Source organism: Aulonocara sp. 'chitande type north' Nkhata Bay, linkage group LG20, assembly GCF_057382095.1.
Source record: "Aulonocara sp. 'chitande type north' Nkhata Bay isolate Kocher_YH1m ecotype deep benthic linkage group LG20, A_spYH_male_GT1.1, whole genome shotgun sequence".
NCBI lineage: Eukaryota > Metazoa > Chordata > Actinopteri > Cichliformes > Cichlidae > Aulonocara > Aulonocara sp. 'chitande type north' Nkhata Bay.
Window position 1 is genome coordinate 1,543,172 of NC_141363.1, and position 26,363 is coordinate 1,569,534.

At 42.5% G+C, this 26,363-nt stretch overlaps 1 protein-coding gene across 1 annotated transcript; it reads left to right on the forward strand.

The window, feature by feature from the left end:
• Window positions 1-5,630: 5,630 nt before the first annotated feature.
• wnt2bb (wingless-type MMTV integration site family, member 2Bb) lies at window positions 5,631-17,528 on the forward strand. The gene is made up of 5 exons (XM_086276873.1): window positions 5,631-6,271; window positions 8,791-9,011; window positions 11,844-12,121; window positions 13,717-13,981; window positions 16,341-17,528. Exons 1-5 carry the CDS (start codon window positions 6,087-6,089, stop codon window positions 16,568-16,570), a joined length of 1,179 nt encoding a protein of 392 aa, XP_086132999.1. The 5' UTR covers window positions 5,631-6,086; the 3' UTR covers window positions 16,571-17,528.
• The last annotated feature ends 8,835 nt before the right edge of the window (window positions 17,529-26,363 follow it).

Below are 26,363 nucleotides of genomic sequence, written 5' to 3' on the forward strand. Positions count from 1 at the left end.
AGAGACGAGTAATGAAACTCATGCCATGAAGCTCCCTGTGCACAGTTTTTGTGCTGATGTTGATGCCACAGGAGGTTTGGAAATGTATACAGTCTGCTCTGCAGCTGAGCTGCTGTGGTTAATAACTGTTTCTATTCTCCAATAAGACCACTTACAGCTGATCATGGAATTTCTAGACTTGTATTACGTGGTATTCCACTACCACGCTCAAATCCAGCTCTTTAGAACAAATCTTTCCCCAGTGTTTGTAAAGGCAGAGTATCGTTATTTCATGAAGTTCTTAAATTAAATGGCAGGAACAGAATGATATTAAATGTCACTTTCAGTCATGATTCTTTTCAACTTGTGAATTTGCTGTAGGTCTAATACAGCTCTCATTTAATCTGTATTTTCACTTTATACCAAAGTATGAGAGAAATAGTCATCTTAGACACCTATTAACCAGTGAATGGCTCTTTCTTTCAGTCTTAGCCAGAGCTAGGAGTGATATACACTTCAATCTACAATCACCCATTCAGACAAATCATGCAAAATTTCCCAACATTGGTTATATCAAAGGCAGTGCAATAAGAAAAACGCTGCACACAAACACAATGGAAATAGGAGAAACGACAACAGAAATACCAGAAACACTTCCCTTGTGCTTTTGGAAATCTGTTTTTCCCTATTTCCGTTGTGTTTTGTGTGCTTTTGCAGCGTTTTTCTTATTCCTGGTGTTTCCTTAAGTTGCAGTCTGTTTGGCCTCTCTGGGCCACCGTATATCCACCTGTTGCTGCTGAATACTGTCTTGAGACGGTGTAGTCCCAAAAGGACTTGACAGAGAGGCTTAACAGAACTTGAGCAGCTTTATAGCTCAGGAAATAAAATAAAAAATGACAAGAAAAGCCACCTAAACTGAAAACTAGAACTGATGACATAACAGAGCAAACAGGGCACAATCGAGGAGGCAATGACGACGAGATGACAACAGAGGAAAACTTAAATACACAGCATAATGAGAGGATGGACACGAACAGGGGAACAGACATGAAAGCAAGCAGGTTTTTAAAACTATATTATCATGAATGCTTTACTGATAGTTTAGGGTGAAGTAATAGTTATCATCAATATCAGTTGTCATGATTCCACTAATAGATGTATTAGAAAAAAGGGAATATTCAGAAAGTGTTATTGCAGAAACCATGTTTTATTAATTAATCAAGCTTATATGAAATGCTTATGAAAAACTGATAATTTAGCTGTCATCTGCATATCCCTACAATCATCTACCCGTACACAACTATGCAAAAGCCTTATTACAACGTACCTGGGTTTTCCTTTTTTTGGACCCAGAATGGCAGATTTCTTAAACTTCAAAATAATAAATGAAAATCACAAACTGCTACATTCTTCTTTCAGTAACAATATCCACTGCACAAGTGTTCAATTCACTGATTCACTCTTCATTGTGCTACCTCAGCCAGCCACCATGTGACCAGCTGCCTATGACCTGCAGCGTACGTCACGCAGACGGTTTCTCACTAAAACAGGAAACTACTCAGCACAAAGTCAGAGTCACTCAGATGGAACAAGGACTCTGTGTGTGCTGTAAAGCTGGCCAACATTTATTAAGGTAAATTTCAAATGAGATCATTTTCAAACATCTGACTCTTTAAAAAGTAAACGTTGCGAATAGAAACGCGGTATCTAGGCAGCAAGTTGATCGCTGTGTGTTTTTCTGTGCGTATCAGTCTTTGCATTGCCCGGGGCATACCTGTTTTTTCCAAAGAAGGGCCTGAGATGTATTAAACATCAAAGAGGCCATGCAGACCTGGGCATCTCTTTGATGTCATCTGTGTCACCTGCTCTCTTTTCTGTACATGTTTATGTGAGTGCATGCTTCGGACCTGTTTAGCATGACGGCATCCTCCAGCGACCCAGCAAACGTTCTATTATAGAGTTATCACAAGCACATCTATGGACACTTACGAGTGTTCATGGCAGCTATAAAATCTATTAATGACAGGCTGTCCTGAGGATAAAGAAGGAAAAGCTCACAAGTATACAAGTATGCAGAGCTTAGGGGCCAACCATGATGTAACACGAGGGTGCACAGAGTAGCAGTTACGGATATGTGCGTGCATGCAAAGTTTTTACACCCGTGCAAACACAATTTTTCTCTCAATGGACATGTCTAATATTGCACAGTTTGCACCAAGGGGTGAAGTGGTTCAAAATAAGTTCTGACACCTTCTTTGAGCGCTGGCCAGACATTTCAGAAGCTTCTGGAGTTCCAGTGAAGCTGTGTTTGTTCAAGGTACTTCATCTTTGTCCACAGATCTAAATTTACAAGACTCAGATCTAGTTCTCCGGGTGGCTTGCATGCATGTGTGCCAACGTGCACACACACTTTGTGATTTGTCCGTCCCTTTAGGACTGTATATTTTTAGAGTGTGGGTAGTATTCTGACCTTTCATTAGATCTATATATAATGCTAAAGGATTTCAGGATGATTGTTGTTTACTCAGGTAACTAGGCTAGTTCATCTTATCACCATGCCTACTTTACATTACTTTACTTTACAAGAAATTAAGACAAGTTCCAGTAAAATAATCTAAAATGATCAGTATTATGATTATAAACAGAAGCTTCATGCACTCTGAGCTGAACAATATGGTCCATTTGAATAAAACTCAGCCTATAGAGCGACAACTCAGCCAATGGAGAGGCTACGATGTCCCGTTGACAGGATCCAATAGCAAGTTGCGTGAGATGGTGATTGTTCAAAAGCTATGCTAGAAGAGGAAAGAGGATCACTGTGTAGTTCACAGTTCAATTGTCTGTAATAAATGAAACAACAGAAGTACATGTTGAGATCCCCAAAGGTCATGGATATTCTTTTCTAACTCTTTTCCGTGAAGCATGGACGATGCTCTCTGGATGGGAAATCAGGTTATAACGTATTCAAAGTGCTTTATGAGAAGGCAAACAAGGAAATTGTCTTTAAACGCATCAGCGAGTGCCGTTATGCGTCTGTACAAATTTTACTGGGAGCAAAGGAGGAAGTGAGGTGACGTTCTTGTGTGGAGAAGAGGCTGGCGTGCGTGAATGGATCAACAAACAGAGAAGACTGCTGCTTGTTCCTCATTTCAATTTAACAGTCAACATGACGATGGTTAATCCCTAACTTTATCCAAGTATTTATTACTGTAGCCATGAAGATAACGGCCTCCAAACCTTAGTGAAGACGTCATTTTAACCCAAATCAGATGTCTTCAAAATCAAATTCAAACTATGCTCTTTAACAACACTTGATTAGGCTGCTTTTGTGCCTAAACCCAACCAAACCCTGAAAATCACAAAACGGATTCATTCCAAATACTGTAACACGTGTGTAACGCGCAGACAACAAAGATGTCTAATCAAAAAACTTATCTAGACAAGATGATTAAAAAATTGGACTTGTAGCAAATGAGTCACTTCACTGTTTCGAATGGAGTTCTTGGTATCAGTCTGGAAGATGTCTCAGCTTTTCCGTACGTCTTTGTCTCTCTTCCACCTGTCCCATCAGAATGGGAATCTGCCAAGCCTGACGACAGGCTGTTCTCCCTCCTGCAGCCTGCCAGGGGATGGGAATACACGCTGAGCTCATCCCTGGGCTGCCTGGCTGGTGGCATCCAACAACATACCTCTTCCAGCTTCACTGCATGCCTCTAGGTCTCCCATTCGAGCCAGTCCTTTTTCCAGCAGCAACTTTTCCATCAGAAATTAATCCCAAGCAATTACAATTTATCGAAATATAATTTAACTAGATTAGTCCTAACCTTCAGCCTCTGTAAATCTCACCTTTATCCCCCTTTCACCTCAGCGTTTAAACAAAGCAACCCCCCTTCAGTACTTCTCTTCTGAGGAGATGGTTGCCAGATTGGACCCCGTACATCAGGGCAAACTTTTCTTCCAACTGACAAGGAGGCACTTGACTCTGTTATTGTTTATGAAGAGAAAGCTGGGGTCAAGTTCACAGGCTGGGAGAGGGAAAGAGAGGGAGAAAGTCTGTTCCAGCTCCAGCCCCAGGAGGGAAAGCATAACTCAGCCATGTTTGTGCTTCCCTAATACCTTTTGATTTTGCAGAAAATTGTGAGCTAAACTGCAGTGCACAAATATTCTCCAGAGCTTAGCTTCTTTGCCTCACCTCGCGGCCTCTCGCAAACCTGTACCCACTCTGCTCTGTCTGGTCGTGCATGTGCTTCTCTCTGAAAACAAAGACAGTAGCTGCCTGTCTGGCCAGCTCTAAGCAGAAATACAAATGTCTACAAAAGTAGCTTAGCTTTAACACCAGCTTTGGCATAAACACGGGGAACTGTTTTCTCAAGCTTTTGAAGAAGTAACACTTTGCAGCAGCTATTGCTAATTCTAATAGTTTCAATTCCGACAGGGATTTTTCCCGATTTGTTTACGCGTTTGCTAGAATTAATGGGGTCAGCTGAAGCAACTGCGGTATTCCTATTTTCCAACGTCAGAGGCCTACAAATGTTCAGCTCCGGCTGATGAAAACTGAATTTGTGCATGTCAAAAAGTCAAGAAGTGGTTCTTGAGCTTGTGAAAGATCTCTGGATGCTTCCGAGGTCTTTTTATCTGTCAGGAGTGATTTGAGAGGATGACAGGACAACGGCCAAAACCTGAAGACAACACGAACGCACAAACAAACATGGGGATGAAGGTGAGAGTGGTAAACTCCAGACACAGTGTGTGTGTGTGTGTGTGTGTGTGTGTGTGTGTGTGTGTGTGTGTGTGTGTGTGTGTGTGTGTGTGTGTGTATCCAGCGCTGCCTCAGCACTCTCTGACTTACACATGTGGTTCGTATTTAAGCCGTAGTGCTGTTCCACTGGACGATTTGGCTCTGTTCTTCTAATCGCACATTCCCTGTTTTTCTCCTTCTGCTCGGCTTTAAGTGGAGCAGATTTCATAAATATTTAGGCGTAATATAATAATATGTATAATGACTTCTCTCACTGAACTACTTTATTTATTTATCAGCCTACAAATCATTGTAATTTATAACAATATCTGATAAACGTTTTTCTGGGCTGGAGGTTTATTTTAGTCTCTTTTATGATCGATCTTTCAAAATGAAGTTTTTGAAAAGGGCAGGAACAGCATAATAAGCAACAGGATACAGAAGAAACAGCACAATACTGGGTCACTAAAATTATTAATGACTGGCACACAATATGTGTGTTTTTTTTTAAATATATAGAAAAACATTTAAAAAAATAGTCTTTAAAATCGAAAACTCCTTTAATAAAAAGTAAAATATTTTTAGGATTGAATTATCTGATTTTACAGGGTTGTAAAACAAATCATTAGTTATAATCATTTCTGTCTGTGGTTACGGATCAACGGCGCACAATAGGACCCTCTCCACCTCAGCATCATCACCACCCCTCCACCCAACACGTACGCACACACACGCGCGCACCTTTCTCCATCCTTTTTAATATCTCTTTCCTCGTCAAACTCTGTAACCCCTTCTTCTGCCCAATGAGCGAGAGGAGCTATCAGCGCGAACCCTCCCTCATGTCTCTCTCTCTTTCTCTCTCTCCCCCCTCTCTCTCAGCTCGGACACTGTCCACCGTGCACTAATAAAGGAGAGATCCGGTGCTAGCATCCGACCCAGCACACAGCCGACAGAACCGCAGTCTCTCGTCTGAAAACACTTGGCTCCAGCGCTGATTCGGACCCTACTTTTGCCCCTGAACCAAGTTAAAAACAAAACAAACAAAGGAAACGAAAACAAGGATAAGTGTCTGTGCGGGAACTAACTACCGACACTTGTTGCTCGCCTCTCCAGGTAAACCTCCAGTTGGCATCCAGAAGCTCTCAGTGGAGAGTCTGGTGCGCACATGGCACCGACAACGCGCTCCTCTCTTTGCTGACAGCCGCGCTCCATGAAGCCAAACATTGGATAATGAGGCCTCCCTGCTGCACGGCTACTCTCACACCTCACAATATCAAGTGAAGTTTGGAGTTTCTTCTGAGATTTGATTTTTTTTGTGGTCTTTTTTGGTACATTTGGGCTAAAAAAAAAAAAAAAGTGAGGAAAAGTCATGTTGGGGTTAAACAGGATTCCCAGTCTCCGTGCAGCTCAGATTCAGCGCTGTGGTTCGCCGGCGGGAGCTAGACTCTCACCCCGATCTTCTTCATGCCAGAACGCCGGTGCCAGTTCGAGGATTTATTGCGCGTGTCTGTTGTTGCTGCTGCTTGTGACGCCTCGGGTGGACTCCTCATGGTGGTGAGTCTGCATCCATCACACATACTGGCCTACCTGCTACACTGATTTATTTACTACATCATCATCATTATTACGCTAATGATAATTCAGCATAACGATTTTAAATAATACAAATGCCCACAAAATATAACGGATTATTCTAACGAAACTGAAGCTTTAACTCAGCTCTATTTTCTTTCCCTAGAAAACTGTTCAGGGATCCAAAGCGAGATCAACTGTAACTTATGAAGATTATTTTAATCGCTTTTTTTCCGAAAGCAAAAAAGAAACAAAAAACCCCAAAAACCTTCATTCCAGCTAATTTTCCAGCAGCGAACAGAAAAGGCGGTTATGAGGGTTTGGATCAGTTAATTTATTATCGCGGACGCACTGCACAGCTGACAGTGCTTCTCTCATCGGAACTGATGGCAACATTTTAATAATCTCTTTTTCCCTTTCTTTTCTTTTTTTGTTTAGAAAATTTTATGCAGAATCTAAATGTGCTGGGTTGTAATAGTCGCATATCTGCCACCACAGATTGCGCTCACGACTGATTTTACGAGGTAGTGAGTGTAAAGAAAAACTCTTAATGCGCTTTTCTGTCATCGTCCAATTTAATTCCAACTGACTCGAAAATGAGCAAAGAGCACGACAGGACGTTAAAGTAAGAAAAAGAAAATCGTATGAGTTCATGAGTAAGGTTCAAACTTCTAAAATGCCTTTTCTTCGTGTCGGTGTGCTGGAATAATAATAGAGCGATAAACGTAATTTATGTCGGCGCTGTTGGCTGAGCGCGTGTTCGGCTCAGCTGGAGCCCGCATTGGACGAGGCACAGCAGTCATTAATTCACCAGGTACCACTCACAAACACACATGACTTCACTAAAACACCACCCAAACCAGCCGCGCGGAGCGTAGGCGAACGGGTTAAAAAATATCTCAGTGCCTGCGCACTAACATAAGTGAAAATGTCCATGCCTGTGAGTGTGTTTACAGGAGAAGTGTCTGTGTGTGGGCAGGCGTAGCGATGATGGAATGCCTAATAGTTTGTGTAGATTGAAAGCAGTTATGGGTAGAGGCTTTGACTTGGCATTACTGACTTTGGGTGGGATTCAGTGTGTAGGAGATATACTGCTTCCTCTAACTGTTCCTTATATTTATTCATAGATTTATTTGTTTGTTTGTTTTTGGTGGATGGCTGCTGAGTGGTGACATGGACAGATCAGGAGCTGTACCACCTTAGGGTGGGAGCAAAAATGTTACGGGCTGTTGTAGCCACTTCAGAAATGAGCAAAATAATATGTTCGATTTAATAAAATTGCTGTATATGTTCATCCGAAATGAAGACTTTGCTGTATTAATTGGGAGGGGACGATAAAACAGAGATGTGAGTGTGTGTTGCTGACATTCATCCTTTGTGCGTGCCTCTATCAGAAGTTTAACTTGGGTTCCTTATATGTAACAGAAAAGAAAAGTAATTTCATATTTACTTGGTCAGTTTTCTTTTTCTTTTGCATTAGTTACAAGTTCTGTCTGTGTCATTTAAAATCAGAGCCCAGCTCGGTGTCACCATGTCTCCCAGTCGTCTTCCTCTGGTGACCCACAGTGCAGCAAGTTGTTTTAGACCTGTGGATAATGATTTACTATCCTATAAAATCCACAAGTCCTCCTTACTCTCAGAAAGAGGGCGAGAGCGAAGAGAGAAAATTAAGTGTGAATTGCTGCTCTGGCACTTTCCTTTGATGAGCACTCTGTTCTTTTTCCCTCCCCTCTAATCCCTCTCTGGGGAGTGTAGAGTCTCCAGTCTCCATCCTCTTGCCCGGCCTCATAAAACATGGCCACACAGCTACAGGCTCCCTGGCCTCTCCTCACTGAACCGCCAAAGCCTTGTGACTACGAAGCTGCAAGAGGTCTCGCGCTCACGCACACACACCGAGAGGCCTATCACAATTAGAGTTTATTCTGGGCAATCTCAATGCACCATTTATCTTGATAGGACATTGTAAAAGTCTGTTTTATTATGGCGAGGGAGAGAGACTGCAAGAGGCATGCAGGGGAACAGTGAGCAAGATGAGAGCAATCAGGCAGAGGACAGAGAGGAATAAAGTGAGTAAATGGGTTCTTAGTTTGACAGGGTTATTGGAGGCCCCAGACGTCCTGCTCTGATTTGTGACAGCATGATTTCAACTATGTCTTTGGGAAACATTTAAACACACGTACACACACAGGTCTTGTGGGGAGAGGTTAAGTGCTTATTTATTTGGAGAGCGGAGTAAATGGTTTCCACTCCCCTCCTACTCGCAAACCTTAAACTGTTAAGTGTAGTGAACTCTGACTTACAGAGGACTGGAACTGCTGCTCACCACCTATAGGTGCGTTTTTCCACTTGTGCCTACATGTTCTCATAAGGGCACCAGGGTTTAGCAATCAGTTACAATATATAATCAATCGCTCTTGCCTGCTGATTTTTGAGTACGCATGGCCAGGGGATGGTGGATTCAGTTTGAAATAGCTCTAAATGTGTTTGTTTGTTTATCGTAGGTATATCGGCGCACTCGGTGCCCGTGTAATCTGTGACAACATCCCCGGCCTGGTGAACAAGCAGCGGCAGCTTTGCCAACGCCACCCTGACATCATGCAGGCAATTGGGGAGGGAACCAAAGAGTGGATCAGAGAGTGCCAGCACCAGTTCAGACACCATCGATGGAACTGCAGCACACTGGACCGTGACCACACTGTCTTTGGACGTGTCCTGCTGAGGAGTAAGTCTGCGTGTGTGTGGAAAGTAAATGTGATGCCAGAGGGAATGGAGGGTGAAGCCAAGCTCTGACTGTGACTATGGGAATCCTCATTTTCACCTTTCTCGTTCAGTTTTTCTTCCTTTTCTTTCACTTCTCTTTGTTCTCTCTTGCTTTTCCTACTTTACGTATGCTAGTACGCCGTGTTTACAGTCAGTAATGGACTGTTGTAATGCTTATGCCTCATCAATAAACACACACACACATCAAGACGTGGAATTGTCGTCATTTGGTTTTTCAGCCCCTGCCAGAAATTTCAACTTTGCTGCACAGTCATGCATACACACAGGCACAGTCCCATACATATTTTTCTAAGGCAGCGGATGTGTAATTCATCCTCTTGAAGACCTTTACAAGTGAGAACAATCACCTGGTGATTTAGCATTGAAGATTAAATGATACGTTATTCATAATTATTTTCTTTCCCAAATGCTTTCTCAGCACTAAATGACTATTGTTGCAATCTGAATGTAGCATGGGTACAGGTACAAGGAGTGTCACTGTGATGCTAATCCTTCAAATTATATGCATGGATTATGCTTTTTGTTTCACTTTGTTGCATAGAAGGAAATCCTCCATTAGCAGCTGCTCACTGTTGTGTCGGGGCGCAGGTTGTTTGTCTCCGCGAACTCGGTTTCTTTTTTTTTTTTTCTTTTTTTTTAAATGACATCAGAAACAGCAGTATGCGACATTACGTGATGGCAGAGCTTCAGTTCATCCTTTGTCATTTTTTTTTTTTTTTTTTTTTTTTATAAATAGGACAGGGGGAATGAATGAGAGAAAGAGGGGGAGAGAAAGAAAGAAAACCAAAGGGGAGAAGAGACGGTGAGAAGGGGGGGAAGAGAGGGAAAAAAAAAAAGAACTCCTGGGTCACCTGTATGGAGAAAAAAAAACAAACAAAAAAAACAAACAGAGGAGACAGCAAACAACAAAGAGCAACATAATAATAGAGAAAACAAAGCACCATCACAATAAACTAGCTAGTCATAGATATCAGTATTTACTAAGTAATAAACGATATTGTGCAGCACGCAAGATAGAGAGCGCACAGTGTGCTTTGAGGCAGCAGCCAAGAAAGCTTTAGTCCGCGTCTGTGAATACCCATGTGTGCATACCTGTGTGGATCAGCATGCTTGCATTCCAAAGGTTTCTCCATGTAATGATCTGCGAACTCGGTTTCTGACATCACTGACTTTCCGTGGCCTGCTACTGCTATCCCAAGCATGTGTGGGGGCTGATGATGCATGGAACAAAAAGTAGCAGATATGGAGATAAAGGCTGCATGTGTGTGTGGGGTGGAGAGGAATAAACAGTAATGTAGATGTAAATATTTAGAGAGATATTCTCACTGTCAGACAAACATCGCAGGTTTGAAAGATGACCAGCAGTGCCCTCCCCAGCCCTCTCCCACATACAACCCCGCCCCACCCCCACTGCCCCCATCTCCTCACAGACGAAATGGGACACTCCAGTGAATACAGAGCATGCAGGTTGGATCGCACAAACTCTTCAGGAGCAGGGTGAATGTGAAGTGTCCCACCCTTAGTTAGCTAAAGTGCTGGTATTTTCATTTCGTGAAACTTAATCCTTTGACACATTTTGAGAAGAAGGTCTCGCTTCACTAATGCAGCTAGGTGCTAAAAGCTTGAAATGCAAAAGCGCTTCTGATGAATGCAGTCAGCATTACTGTATCCTAGCTTCTTCCAGGTTATCAGACAAATGCAAGCATCTTTAAAAGGAGGGCGCACGCGGTGGTTCAGCTAAAGATATGAAGTGCAAATCAAACATGAACATGAGAAATAAACCTGAGCGCTTTTCTAGCCTGAGTGCGTTGGATCAAAATGCAAATGTCTCAATTACGGTTTATACTTCCAGGAGCTGAATGTTCTAAGATGATGCTCACTGAGTCCATCCAACTAATGATTTTTGGATTTCTGTTAAATGCCACTTGTTTTCTCAGGGCGAGATTGTGAAATCATTAGGGCTTTTATCTTTATCGACTTTCATGGCTAATTTCTGTTTAAATATCCTGACCTGGGCAAACTGACAGACCAAATAGCCAAGTTATTGCTTGTGAAATTCACTAGCAGCCAGTTTTAAAAATAGAGATTAACGACCTCATTTCAGTTTCACTTCAGGTTCTCCCGTTTGCTTTGAACTTTGAGCACAGAGACACCAAATAAAAATGGTTTTTATCCCGTCGATAAACTGTCTAAAAATGAAGAAGCTCCTTGCCTCTTGCTGCCATGTTTTTTGGATTGTTCATTCCCGGAGGTGCTGCAAAAAGCAACTGTGACCAAACACTATATCTAATTCTCTCTGTGTCTTTGGCCAAACAAAAGATGAGTCATATTCTAAAGAACGAAAGAGACCAGAAAAGAACAGATGAGCAGAGCAATGGTAGATAATGCTGTCATGACATCACCCTGGCGCTGATTAATGGGGTATCACTGTGTCTGTATTCAAACAATTTATGTGAGCAGAGGAGAGCCCCACAGCTAGGATTATTTCCATGATAATATTTAAACAGAGCTGGTGTATACTCTACTTCAAGCCTGATATGCCCTGTCAGCTGCACCTTCAGTGTCCTCATACCTAGGCCCTGTCATAGCATTATGTATATTTGTGTATGCATGATAACATGTGGGCTGCAAAGTCTTTGGAACTCAGAGAATCTATTGCATGGCATGATATGAGTAACTGCAGTTTCCGTATTCAGAAACGGATTATGTTATTCTAACCTCTACCCCCATCTAACCTCTGTTTCTCATTTGGCTTTTCTGCTTTTACTCTCAGGCAGCCGTGAAGCAGCATTCGTCTATGCCATCTCCTCAGCAGGAGTAGTCTACGCGCTCACTCGAGCCTGCAGCCAGGGGGAGCTGAGGACGTGCAACTGCGACCCACACAAACGCGGACGAGATAAAGACGATAGAGGAGAATTTGACTGGGGTGGCTGTAGCGATAACATCAACTACGGGATAAAATTTTCCAAAACCTTCATAGATGCCAAAGAGAGAACGGTCCGAGATGCTCGGGCACTCATGAACCTACACAACAACCGCTGTGGCAGAACAGTAAGTGTGTGACTGCTATGCATTGAGACACACTGAACATAAGGAACCCCTGATGTGGATGTTTCAAGCGTACATTTAACAACATTTAAAAGCAAACAGACACTTTCAGTTTTATATTCGCGAACTGGATAATCATCAGTGGCTTTCACAGTTACATTGTTACTGAATCTACATGTGAAAACTATGGTGGCCCTGAAAGGTTAAAAACACTGCTGATTAAGAAAACAGGAGCAAAATAGAAAAATGCTGCAAAAGCACAAATAAACATATTAAAGTTCAATAAAACACAATGGAAAAAAAATCTCACAAAAACAACCCAAAGAGGGAACTCAGAACTTGCATGTCAGAATTCAGGAGTGACTTCACTCCCGAGTTAGCGCGTTACAGCGCTAATGGTAAATGGCCTGTATTTGTATAGAGCTTTTACTAGTCCCCCCTAGGGACCCCAAAGCACACACACATTCACACACTGGTGGAGGCAGCTACAGTTGTAGCCACAGCTGCCCTGGAGCAGACTGACAGAGGCGAGGCTGCCATATCGCGCCATCGGCCCTTCTGGCCAACACCAGTAGGCGATAGGTGAAGCGTCTTGCCCAAGGACACAACGACCGAGACTGAACGAGCCGGGGCTCGAACCGGCAACCTTCCGATTACAAGGCAAACTCCCAACTCTTGAGCCACGAGCGCCCCGTGGTAAAGTCTTAAAAGTGAAAACAGGATTTGTTTTGGTTATTAGCAGGATAGAACCAGTCATGTACAGCCAGCAATGCAGCATATTTGCTCTTTTCCACTTAAAAGCACGGCTGCAGCACCTTCATGCATAGAGCCTGGTCAGTGCTCTGTGTATGGCTTATTTAGCAACTCACAAATACACAACAGTTGCAAGTTTTAGAGTTTTAGTACTGTTTACATTCACTTGGACTGTTGGGACTTAGGGTTGGTGGGGGTGTTCCAGATTAAGATTTTGACATCTTATATAATCTGGAAGAGCACAACAACAAATCAATAATTGTATAACATTTACACACAGTCTTATTAGAGTCTAGTGAATAAAACACACGTTACCCTGCATTTCTTTTTCTCCCTCACTACTCCAAACATTCTGTCTCAGTGCGATCCTTCACATGTTTTGGTTTTTGTCACTTCTGCAGCTGTTTCGTCACATTAATGTCTCTCAAAAACACTTCCATTGTGTTTTGTGTGTTTTTGCTGTTTTTTTCTTAAATTGCAGTGTGGTTGACCTCTCAGGGCCACCGTAGAAACCATCTAGGCAGAGATGAAAACGGTGTTGTCTTTAATTCTAATCCGATGTGAATCGGATTCATTACAAAATTCAGTAGAACATCTCTTTCTGGAAATGGCATCCAGCCCCATGGTAATTTGCTGATGGCAGTGACGTTGGGAAATTCAGTAAAAAACAAGCTAATTAACTCAAAATCTGAGCTAACAAAGCTAAAACTACCCACAAGACATTGGGTGTAGTAAGAGGTGCATTTAATGAGGAAATATGTCATAATTTGCATAAAAGAAAATAAAAATAAAAAATCCTGCAGTGGTGCTGCATTCTGAGAATTTGCAAAATCTCCTTCACTTAGGCGGTGAAGCGCTTCATGAAGCTGGAGTGTAAATGTCACGGAGTGAGCGGCTCTTGTACGCTACGGACATGCTGGAATGCTATGTCAGACTTCAGGAAGACGGGTGACTACCTGAGGAGAAAATACAACGGGGCTATCGAGGTGATGATGAATCAAGATGGGACAGGTCTCACTGTAGCTAACAAGGACTTCAGGAAGCCTACCAAAAATGACCTGGTGTACTTTGAGAGCTCCCCGGATTACTGCCTGCAGGACAAAGCAGCAGGTAAGACGGCAGAACTGAAAGACGGGGAAGCATTTTCTCATGGATGTTGATGGATTGCCCCGACTGTGTTATGTTTTAGTGGTGTTATGTGTATGCTGTGTGTATACTCATGCATGACTAGTGTGTTTGTGTGTGTCCGTGTGTGTGTGTGTGTAATGGTAGTCAGATAACACAGCCTGTGTGATGTCTGTGGAAGCTAATATCCTTGTACCCTGGGGAAACAGCCGTTGACGGCCGTGACCACCTGACCTCTGTCAGTCTCTGTCAACGCACACACACATATACACATGACCCCATGGTCCAGGGATGTCTTCATCAACCTTTGCACAATGCACCTGATCATTTATGTCCGTTTCTGATTGGCTCTTTGATGGATGCATTACTATCAGACAGTTTTTGGGGCACTGACATCAATGCCCGCATCACCGAGAAGCTCTTCCCAGTTCTCCCTCACCCTTGCTCCCTTTGTCTGCCTTTTCCTTTGCCCCTCATCTGTCCTCCCCCTCTTTCTCACCTTCCCAGTGGAATCCACAGCCTAGGGACACAAGCAGCTAATTTAATTTCTGTCTGTCACAGTCTCTCTCCCTCTCTGTCTGTCTGAACTAAGCATAGCTGGAGGCCAAAGTGGGCCTCAGAGTGTGAGAGCCTGTCTGTCTGTCACGCTCCACTGTCCATTTAACCCGCACACACACACCCATACACACACATAGGGTGGCTTCAAAGGGAGCAGTGGCTTGGGAAAGGCAGTGTAACTATAGGCCACTCTACCAACACCGCATAGTTGTGTGTGTGGGTTTGTTGTTCTACGGGCAGCTTGTTGTGATAGGTAGCAGTTCAAACAGGGAGCTTCTCACACCAAACATGAGCGCTAATCTCGTTTGGGGTGACTTTCACATAAGACACAGACGATATGAAACGGCAACGCTACGATACATTCACTATTGGCCAACACGTTGCACTGATCAAACCTCTGACTTCTGTTGCAGAAATTTAAAAAAAGATTATTATTTGTATTACAGTGATTGCAAAGGCAAAGATAAACGTGTTTATGGGACGTACTTAAAGATGGTGAATTTTTAAAAAAAGTAAATTGTTGTACTTACATATTTCTGTTTTTAGCAGCCAGAGTACCTATCTTCTGATCATATCTTATTGTATTTCATTTTTGTTTTATAATTCAGACATGCAGCTCTGCCTCTTTGTTGCGCAGCCACGTTTCTAATAAAGATTTTGGTTGCTTGAAAAACAAGACAAAGATATTTATCAGATGTTCAACACATTGGATCCAGGTGTGCTCCTGCAGGGCTGACGTTACCTGCTTGCCTCCATGTTTATCCTTGTGCCAGAATCACTTCATACCTTCTATGGCACAATTTTCATCCTCTTTATACTTCCCAAAGACAGTTTGCTTTGGCAGGTGATTGGTCAGCCATCGGGAGACGTGACCTAACTGCTACATGCTCTTCCTAATGTTTTTCCCCGTTGTCTCGGTCTCGTTATGTCTTGCCACCTGATGGAAAGTATCTGGCGAGAGGGCTGCTGGGTGTGCTAAACTGTGTGTGCTTGAGAAATGTCTCTTTTTTTAAAAAAACCAAAAAAAACCCCAAGATGCTAAAGGTTTAATTTTATGTTTGCAATATATTTAAAAACAACCTGGATAAGAGTCATGTTTACCACTGTGTTATTTCACCTCTTCTTCTAGCAACACTGTAAATGTTTGGGAGCTAAGCAGACTGCTGCAGATCTAAAATGTTTTCCCATTCTTGTTAGATATCAAGGCCTCCTTTGCATCATTTTATAATGCGCTGAATGTTTTCTGCACTGCAGGCAGCCTGGTGGGGCCGTGCTGCAGTAATACATGCAGGATGTGGTTTGCTGTTGTCTTCCTGAAATAAGCAAGTCATTGCCTGAAAAAGACTTAATTTGGACAGCAGCCTATGTTACTCAAAAACCTGCAACATTCTTTTATATATATATATATATATATTTTATAAGCTCTAAATTATGTATTCATTAAAAAAACATACACAATGTCTTAACTTTTTAGGAAATTAAGTTTTACTTTTGCTGACAGCTACTAACAAAAGGAGCCAATGCGTAAATGCAGCCATGTTGCGACCAGATGAATTTCAGATATGAAAATAGGAGGGGAAGACAAAAAAGAGTGTAGATAAGGATGACTGAATTATGATCAATCTAAATAATTCAGAACACTTTTAGTGTATGGTATTTTATGCACAAGTTGAGACCTGTAAATCATCAGCGTGACTCTATCGATATCAGCCTTGTGTTTAGAGCTGAGTAAGTAGCAGAGAAGTGAAACGGGACCAGTAAATTCTGTTTTGCCATTCTGTTGCAGGTTCCCTGGGCACAGCCGGACGGGTCTGCAATAAGACATCGCGCGGCACAGACGGCTGTGAGGTCATGTGCTGTGGGCGTGGCTACGACACCACGAGAGTCAAGCAAATCACCAAGTGCGAGTGCAAGTTCAAGTGGTGCTGCTCTGTGGAGTGTAAGGACTGTGAGGAAGCTGTAGACATACACACGTGCAAGGCTCCCAAACGAGCTGAATGGCTGGACCAGACCTGAGGACACGCCCCCTACGCTCCCTGCAAAGCAACCCCGCCCCTTTCCCCTGTGCAGGATATCCTGTGGAACACGGCATTCTGGGAAAGTTTGTCCAAAAGTGCTCTGGATCTCCGCCTTCCCCTTTCCCGCAACCTCGACTCAATGCATGGCTTTTCTCCCCGTCTCTGTGAAAGCACTAGAATTCAGTACCCGTCAATATGAATTAATACCCATTAGCCCCTGTTTGTGAAAGGCCCTGAGACTGAACTGCTGGGATCAGATGAACAGTGATACCACCTTTGGGGTTCAGGTGGGTTAGGCTTTCACTGAAGACTCAGTTGTTGGGTTGAAATGGTTTGCTGCTTTCATGATGCTTTAAAGACGAATTTTGACATTAACTGAGCCTTCAGACATATCCAGTATTATTACAACAACATCATATACTCACATAACGTTGCTTCGTTTTGGGGGAAACACACTTTTACCTAAAAAAGAAAACGAAAAAAAGAATACTAGGTTGGACTTGGTAAGTGCAATTTGAGTGGACATCTGAGTGTAAGTTTGGCTGTGTGCGGCCAAGCAGTCCAAACAGAGGACTAACAGACGACGGAGACACAGACATTGTGTTATTGGAACTTTGAATGCGACTGCGAAAACAAAAAAACAGAAGAAGAAGGAAAAAAAGCTGTTTAAAGCGATTTATTTAAGCTGTAAAGTGCTGTTTGGTTTCTCTTTCGAGGAAGACGCTGCACTACATTGGCTGACAAAAGGAGAGAGAAGAGCACTCCCATTACTGTGATTATCTGGTGTGCTCCAGTTTTCAGCTTGCTGCTGAGAAGAAGATGAAGAAAACCGAGGCCTTGATGGCTGTTCAGTCACACCAAACCATAACATCAGACAGATTTCACTTCTTTGCTCTTCATCTTGCTTGTATAACATTGTGTATATTGCCTTATCTAAGCAGATGTTCATATGAAATATATGGTGCATTAGTCTGACACTGGAATCCTGGTTTTTTGTTCAGATGAGCATATTGAGGCTGCAGAGCCAGTCTGTAAACATTACATGCTGTCATAACGTGCATAACACACACACACACACACACACACACACACACACACACACACACACACACACACACACACACACACACACACACACACACAATGGAGCACTAATAATACAATCTATGTCAGTACAAAGGCTGATTCTGTGTGGGTTGGGGAGGGTGTGTGATATCAGTCAAGGGGAGGGAAGTGTTTGATTAAAGGCCCAGCTTAAACCCCAACCCCTGCTGGCCCTATCCCACCCTGCGCTATGTGGAATTCCAGGTGGGTCCCAGGCTAATGACTAGATGGCTGTAATTACCCGGGGCTGTTGATAGCTGGTGATTGGACATGGTTGTGCCACAGAGGACCTAGTGTGGGCTCCTGCTGGGACCACATTTAATCAAAGGCTTCTTGGCCGGCTTATCAAAGGGAATACTTTTCCAGCAATCTTCTTTGCTTCAGCCCCCTCAGCTCCCCAGACTCTGTCCAGTTCAGTCTCAGTTATATTAGAGAGTCCAGAGACTCCCGATAAGATGTACGGGATATCACATACAAGAACAAAAAGACCTGACAGATAAAGCTTTGAACTGCTGCTTCTTCACCACAGCTAAAATTTGTCTTATTACAATTTTTTGATGCAAGGTTGTAATACCTGAAGCTGTTTCAGAAACCATCCGTTCTTCTCCTCAGCCCGGAGAGATCATCTCTGGGCTCTCTGCATCTGCAGGCTGTGGTCTGGAGACCACAGTGGTCTTTTAATAGCCATGGGAGGCCAATATCATTAGATAAGATAAGCTTTATTGTCCCTTAGGGTAATTTTATCAAGCCATTCCAGTCACTGAGACTATTCTAGTGCCAGCGTCCGGTGGCAGAGTCTATCTGTGTCCTGGATGCCAGGCTGGGAGCATTCCAGTTCAAGAGTATGACAGGCAAACCATTACTCTTTGCTGCTGGCAGGCAGCAGGAAGAGAAGAGGGAGGCTGTACTAACTGAGGGGACAAATAAAGCATCAAACAACACAGAGGGTTTAAAGGATACATCATTTTCTTGGTCAGCTTAGATCCTTTCCTGTTTGGTTACTGGCACAGTAGGTTAGGATTACTCACTAAATTAACTGCTGCATTTAGGATTTTTTTTAATTGGGTAGCTTAACTAACACAAACAGTAAGATGCAGAATAGCCAAAGTAAACAAACCAAAAGTAGGACAAAGATCCGTCACATTTTAGAGACTGCACCGCTCATCTCGAGGAAAGTTTTTGGAGGTGGTTGGTTTTCCAGTACAGCGAGGAATTATTTCATGATTACTGACATTACAGGTGTGCCAGCGTGTTCTGACTTCCAAATAAAGAAGCCCCCCCTTTTCCCCTGTTGTAGCAGCGCTTGCCATGTTTCCAGTTCTCAGCAATTAACTTAGTGGGCTATTATCAAAATCAATACAAACAATGGCCAAAGCTGTAACATAAAATCTAGGCTGTAGTAAATCAAAGTTATCCGTTAATCCCGTAAGGCCAAGTAGCCTGACTTGGATCACTGCTTTGAGAGGAGCTTTGTGGTAAAGTCACAAGGTACAAGCGCTGCTCAGATGGAGCTGAATTTTCTGCATTTTCTCTTTAAAAAGCGGAGAGCGTTCAAACTGGTATAATGAAAAATGCTGCTGTAAGTGTCTTTGGATTTTTCTCTCTCTCGCTTTTTTTTTTACAGTTTTTTTTTTTCACATTTTCAAAATTTTTGAGTGTTTTTTCATTTTAAACACTTGCTCTATATTTTCTCTGTCTTGCTCTCTAAACTCCTCCTGTGTCTCAGTACTGACAGTTAAAAAGATTGATAAACCTTATGCCCCGGCTGTAATGCGTGTCAGTCTGAGCTCTGGGAGCCAAATGACAACAACTCTGAGAATAGAGAATGAACTCCGGTTACATATAAATCCGTGAACACTCATGCTAGAGGTACATAGGCAGAACTTAAGCTTACACTGGAAGAGAGATTTTAATGACAGTGGGGAGGAAGACGCTGACTTAAACTGGTAGATTTAGGAGAGAAAGAAATGTATAAGGTTACCCAGAGAGCTGGCGGGCATGTTTATCAGCAGATCCTAATCTGAGCCAAACTATGCTCCTCACAATTCATCATCATTACCCGCCCCGTGTGGCACATCTCTTTGACCGCCCTCCATCCACCTCCCCCCTCCCTCGACCACCTCCGATACAGGCGTCCTGTTGGTGGGAATCTAGCCGGAGATCCACCTTGGGGGTGGTCTGGGTGTCGGCCATGCGATCTGTTTTGCACACATATTCACATGTACGTACCTGCACGCTTGTATAGCACCCCATCACTGCTCCCTGAACTACCCTATCACCTGTCTGGTAAAACCCTCAGCGTGTTGGCGGTCCTTCCTACTGTGTCACTCACCGATCATGACCAATGCATCGCAACATACAAGTGTTTGTGTGTGTGTGCAGTGGGATGAGTTTACGCCTCAAGGCCAGAAGGACCTGTTTTCAGGTTTAACGTGAGTCTAGTAAGGTCGGGGGTCATAAAGTTTAGGCGTATTAACAGAAAAGCTCTGGCACTGTGAATGACCAGCAGCGATTTGCTGCCTGTTGACACCTCCTAAACATTAAGAGCTTGCTCATGTAGCTAAGCTCTCCTCAGGCTGGCCAGCAATGAGGTAAAGCTATTCAGGAGAACACCTGCTTTGCTGGATTTAAATCTGGCCTGCAGTGAGCTGCTCACTCTTGTCAACTCCTTCACTCATCTTTTATTCTTTTGCTCTGCCTCTATTTGATGTGGTGGGTGTCAGCCATTAGGTATTACACGGTGTAGCTTTGCAGAAACACTGTTGGATTGGAGGGCCTTTGGGAGCAGCAGGAGGTGCAGATTTGTTAGGGAGCTCAAACTAATATTTACGTGACCTCCTGAGACCTGCCTGAGGAGTGTAAAGACAGAAAGGGAGGAAAAAAGCACGAGTATGAATTGATGTGTGCTTTAAGTGGAAAAAGGGATTATGACATTAAAGATTTATCTGCTGAGATCCACTGCAACTGCCCTCCAACCCCCAAATTGTCCAGTTTTTCACTAACTGCTGCCTTTGCTCAGCCGCTCATGTAGCTGAGTGACTGCAAAGCATTGTGGTACAGCAGTGCAACGCCAAAACTATAGTCAACACACTGGTCTGAGAGGCTTGCCAAATCAATTCTGGCAAAAAAACCTTTCCTCTAAACTTTTTCATTCACACATACTGTTGTAGATGCAATATTTCCCTTGCTTTTGCAATTTGCTCCAACTGACGCATACAAGCATATGTCAGTGGACCTAAAGGAATTTTCCAGAGCAGAAAGCTTGTTTGACCTGGTTCATCATCAATTTGTCATCACTAATATATTCGTGATTTAACTCCTGACTGCTGGGCCAGAAGTCAAGCTTAGTGTTGGCTTGAAGAATACACAGGCGAGAGCTCAGTGCTGAGCCGGAGTCAGACAGTTAGAGAGTTAGTCACGGTGAATTCTTCACCGTACAAGGTGTGGGCTGCAATGTGACGAGGTTTGTATATGTGTGTGACAGTGAGAGTGTGTTTATCTCCCTCCCTGTGTGGGGATTTACAGACACACCTCGCAAGGCACAAACAACAGTGACCTGGAAAAATAGCCGAAATTCCACCAACATACCAGGAAATCTGGGGTTTAGGCTGACAATACACAAGCAAGACAGAGGTGTGGGAAATGGGAGAGATACAGGGTCAGGGTGTAGGCCTCACAGATACAGATACCAATGAGTGATACCAGCTGACTCACACTGATGCTGACACTAACAGTGATAGCATGGCTACCTGAGTGGCATTGACAGATAGATCCTGGAGCGCACACACAATCACGGCTTCTAATTAGCATGTGATGTGCCACAAAGCTATCCTTGTTCCTCAGACTTCTGGAAGTGGGAACAATATCTAGTGTTACCAGTGTTACAAACCGTCCAATCTGATCTTAGTAAAAGTCCCTTTTTTGTTGAGGTAAAGTAGTTTAACTGCACATTTAATCTCTGGGATTTCTAATTTTCATAAAAAGAAGTGAAATTTCAATAATCCCAGCTTTTCTACATGATAAAGAAATGCTTTATCGTGCAATGTCGTGGTTGAGCTGAGAAACATTTGTTAGTAGGACTGAAATTACTGTCCTGTGATTATAAAAAGTTTCTGTTAATTCACAGAAAAATTCCTATTTATTTATTTATTTTACTGTGGAATTGTGAAAAACAAATTTATATAGCCAAAAGTGGAAAAACATGACTTTCCGCCTCATTTAATTGATTATATGTTACTTAATCACTTTGGTGTAATATCAATGTCCATGTGGGTGAGATTGGAGTTTTTGCTGGGCCCATTCTGGCCCCTGGGCCTTACGTTGGACACCTCTGTTTTAAAAGATCTCAATAACAATGTTAAGAGGCAAGAAAGTAAAAGCATCCACTGGAGTGTATACCTGTACTCAAACACGTTCACAACTGTGTGTTTGTTGATGCTGAGAGTGGTGTAGATGTGTCGAGTCACTGGAGTCAACATCCCTCTGTCAGTCTCCAATCGTCCTCACCTTCAAAAACACAAACCACTGAAGACACACACAGTTTCAGCCATGTGACGGATCCCAAACTCTGACCGCACAAACAAACACTCTCCATGTGGAATGTGGGAGGCTGTTGTTTGTGTTCGGAGGTGCACATTTATCCAGTGTTCTTTCCCCAAACGCTCTGTAAATTTGCATTGGCACAGAAGTCGGTCCAGACACACAATTACAGAAACCTGACATTATCTTTAGCTTCATGTCTGTTTTACTTTTCCATCTACAGCCATTTGCAGAAGCAGCAAGCCTCCCTGCTTCGCCTGTCGTGATTTCACCTTCTACCCACATTGAGACAGTTGATCAGGAGCAAGGACACGGTACAGTAGCCCCTATCGCTCAGTAAACAGTGGTAAACAGAGCAAGCGCTCGGCATGAAATGGAGGAATACTGCACACAAAACATTTACATAGAGCTGCCACAGGAACAATATCATTTCAGTTTTACAATAAAGTGCTGGCCTAACAAAAACAACTGACGGAAACTCATCTGTCCCTCTGCCTGTTCGGAGTGACTTGTTTATGCTCTGGCCTCCCACTCTGTGTAAGGAGATAATTCAATCAAGTATAATAGAGCTTTCACGCGAGCTTAACCCAGCTTCAATCCTAATGCTGCCGGACCAAACCTGGAGCCTGATCTCATATATCTAGCATTTCATCCTGAACCACAGCAGCAGATGAGAGGTTTTAAAGTTACTGTTCATAATTTGACATTAATGAAAATCAGAGGATGTAGTTTTACTGCTAAACAGTGAATCAGTTTAATGTTGTTCTAAATTAACATTCGTGGTTTATTTGGACATTTAAAAAAAAACACAACTCAAAACTAAAGCAGTGTGGAAAAGATGACATCATAACGCAGTGCAACAACCTGCATTATTGCAGATAAAGGTTTAGGTGGAAAATAGAAGCTTTGTGTTGTGACTGGTGCCCCAGTGCCTGAAAGAGTGGTGGTATTTTAAATTGCACCCAGGGGCACACCACACCTTCTTTTGGCAATACTCCATTGTGTCTACATCTCTCTCCAGTAACTACAGCCAACTACTGACATTGTTTTGATCCATCTCAGAATGGAAAACTGTTCCTCTCGTGCAGAGAGTGTAGGGGCAGCCAGCAGCACTATAGTTAGTATACATCATGCATAACACATGGAACTTATGAATGTGTTGTATATACATTGTTCATGCACAGACCCATGCCCAGACCCATGCCCACAGTGTTACATGCAACTGATAAATTATCTAAAAGAACATTTCGTCTTATCCTCCATATATGTTTCACAGTTGCAAAACCTGTGCAGCAGCATGCAAGTTCACTAAATCACCAGATGCTCTATTCAAACACATGTGCTATATGCAAACACTAAAACTGGGTCATAGAATTGAATTTATGGCATCTGCATGATGGACGCCTCGATATTACGGTAAAGAAAGCTGCAAGCTGGAAAATTATTTGAGACATATCAGAAACGTTTTCCATTCTGGCAACATAGAGGCATAGATGTTAACTGCACATGACTTTTATGCATGCACGTGTTAAACACGAGAGGGTAGCGTGATTTTGTACAATGCTAAGATAAAGCGCACTCACATCTTCATTACTGGCTAAGAGATCCAAATCTATCAAGTGTTTGAACTGGGATAGTTTAGAGGAGAGTAAACAACAGTCTAATGTGTTTATCAGGCACTAAAGCACACACCAACAGCTGTTTACCACACAGAGAGCCAAAACGCATACAACAACAGCACCAAGGACATGCAGTCTGATGGCACTGCACAGTATAAGTGAAAGGTGATGTTGAGAGGGCTTTGCCTTTGAAATGTTTGGGAGAATGTGAACGCATAATTACCCCCCATGTGAATATCCAGCTGCTGCAATATACCACTATCGTTTCAACAGAGAAAGGGAGAGTGAGACCTTAACATTTCCTACTCTATAGTGCCAGTCAATCAACAAATTGCCTAATGCATTTTGACAAATAAATACAGTGTCAGACAATCAACCAGAAGGAAGAAAGTGAGGCATGCAGCCATGCTTTAAAATAAAAACTGATAAATTAACTATGCATAGAGTAAATGCTTCTTACAACTGGATTTAATGAAAAGAATGCCAGGTTACTTCAAAGACATAATTTAATTCAAGGCATAGTTTCTTTAAATTCAGATGTGGATGAAAATGACATAAAAACAATTTCCTAAAAGTAACATTCTGTATGTATCATAAAAACAAAACACTAACGTTTATGGCATGAAACCATGTTCATCCATTCTGAATAATGACATGCTCCAACATACGATCTGAGCATTATTCAAAAAACCCAAAACCAAACCAGTGGGATGTTTTGGGAGCTACTGTATGCTAATTTGCTGTGAGCTGGATGAAAAACAAAATGCTTAAAGCCCGTATAATTAATATGCATTTTCTAAACTCAGTTAGTCTCTTAGACTAACTGAGTTTAGTTTAATGGCTTAAAATAGCTTGCATGGCATAGTTTAAAACTCATAAAACCTCACCAACCAGCCACTTCAAAGTTACTAGTCTTAACATTAAAACTTGTTTTAAGACTGCGAGTGGAAAAATTGCTTTCAGTGGTGGGAAACACTACCAGACACTGTTTGCATAACCTGTGCAGCAAGCAAAGACTGAAAAGTTAGAACCAGCGCTGGTGGGGAGTTAACAAAGCACCACACACCTGCAAAACTGCATATTGTGCAGCAAAGTTAGAACAGTTGTGTGGTGTAGGTGCAGCTCTTCCTGCTTCAGATGTTAGTGCTAATACCGATTTCATTAGGTACCCGTTTTTAATGCAAATATTTAATGAGCCAACCACATGGCAGCAACTTAGCACATTTAGGCATGAAGACATGGTCAAGATGAAAAGCTAAAGTTCAAACTCACTGTCAAAATTAGGAAGAAAAGTGATTTAAGTGACTTTGAATTGTTGTTGGTGCTAGATGTGCTGGTCTGAGTATTTCACAAAATGCTGATCTACTGGGATTTTCACATCTCTATCCATCTCTACCTGACTCTAGGGTTTACAGAGAGGTCCAAAAAAAAGTGAGCAGCAGTTCTCTGGGTGAAAAGTCTTTGTTGATGCCAGAGGTCAGAGGTGAATGGACTACTTTCAATTGATTAAAAGGCGAGAGTAACTCAAATAACCACTTCCAAAGTATGGAAAAGAGCATCTCTGAATGAACAGCACATCGATCCTACATCAGATGAGCTAAACCACATGGGGGATATTCCATAAGGGGATGTTTTCTTGCCACAATTTGGCCCCATATTACCACCTGAACATTGTTTAAGCCTACCCGAGTAATGTTACCTGACTATGTCTATCCCTATATGACTACAGTGTACCTATCTTCTAACGACTCCTTCTAGCAGGATAGAAGCTCAAATAATCTCACACTGGTTTGTTGAACATGTCAGTGAGTTCAGGACACTGAGTTATTGAACTGAGAGCTGGTGACTGTCCAAAACAGCACTTTTGAGATGAGGTTAAATGGGAGTTTGCATCATGGATGACCAGCTGACAAGTTTGCAGCAACTGCTTGATGCTGTTATGTCAATGTGGACCAAAATCAGCGCCCTGTTGAATCTATGCAAAGAAGAATCGAGACGGTTCTGAAGCCAAAAGGCCGTCCACCCTGAAGCTGTACCTAATAAAGAGGTCAGTAAGTGTATGGACGGATCAAATCTTCTTCAGTTCGACAACCTGTCTCAGCTTATTTATATTCTTAAGCAACATTTGACAGCAGACTACATTACTAACAATCTTTTTTTTAACCAAATAATAAAATATTTTTTCATGTTTCGACAGCACTATCATTGTAATGTCCTCTGCCTCTAACGCCTTGCTAGAGTCGACATTCAGACTAAACTCCTCTTCAAAATGACCACGCAGACAAGAGGGTTTGACTTCACTCCCTTTACTTAGGCCAGTTGAAGTAGGGTAAAACTGAGAAACAACATGACATGAAATGCTCTTAGAAACCATAGATGAGGAGAAATACACAATAACAGTACAATGACTTGTTTAGCCGAAAGCGTTAGCTAATTCCCTCTTTACAAACGTTTCTATTAAGCAAACACTGCAATCACATTTCTTCAAGTAGATTGTTCATTAGTAAAGATGGAACAGAATTACATACC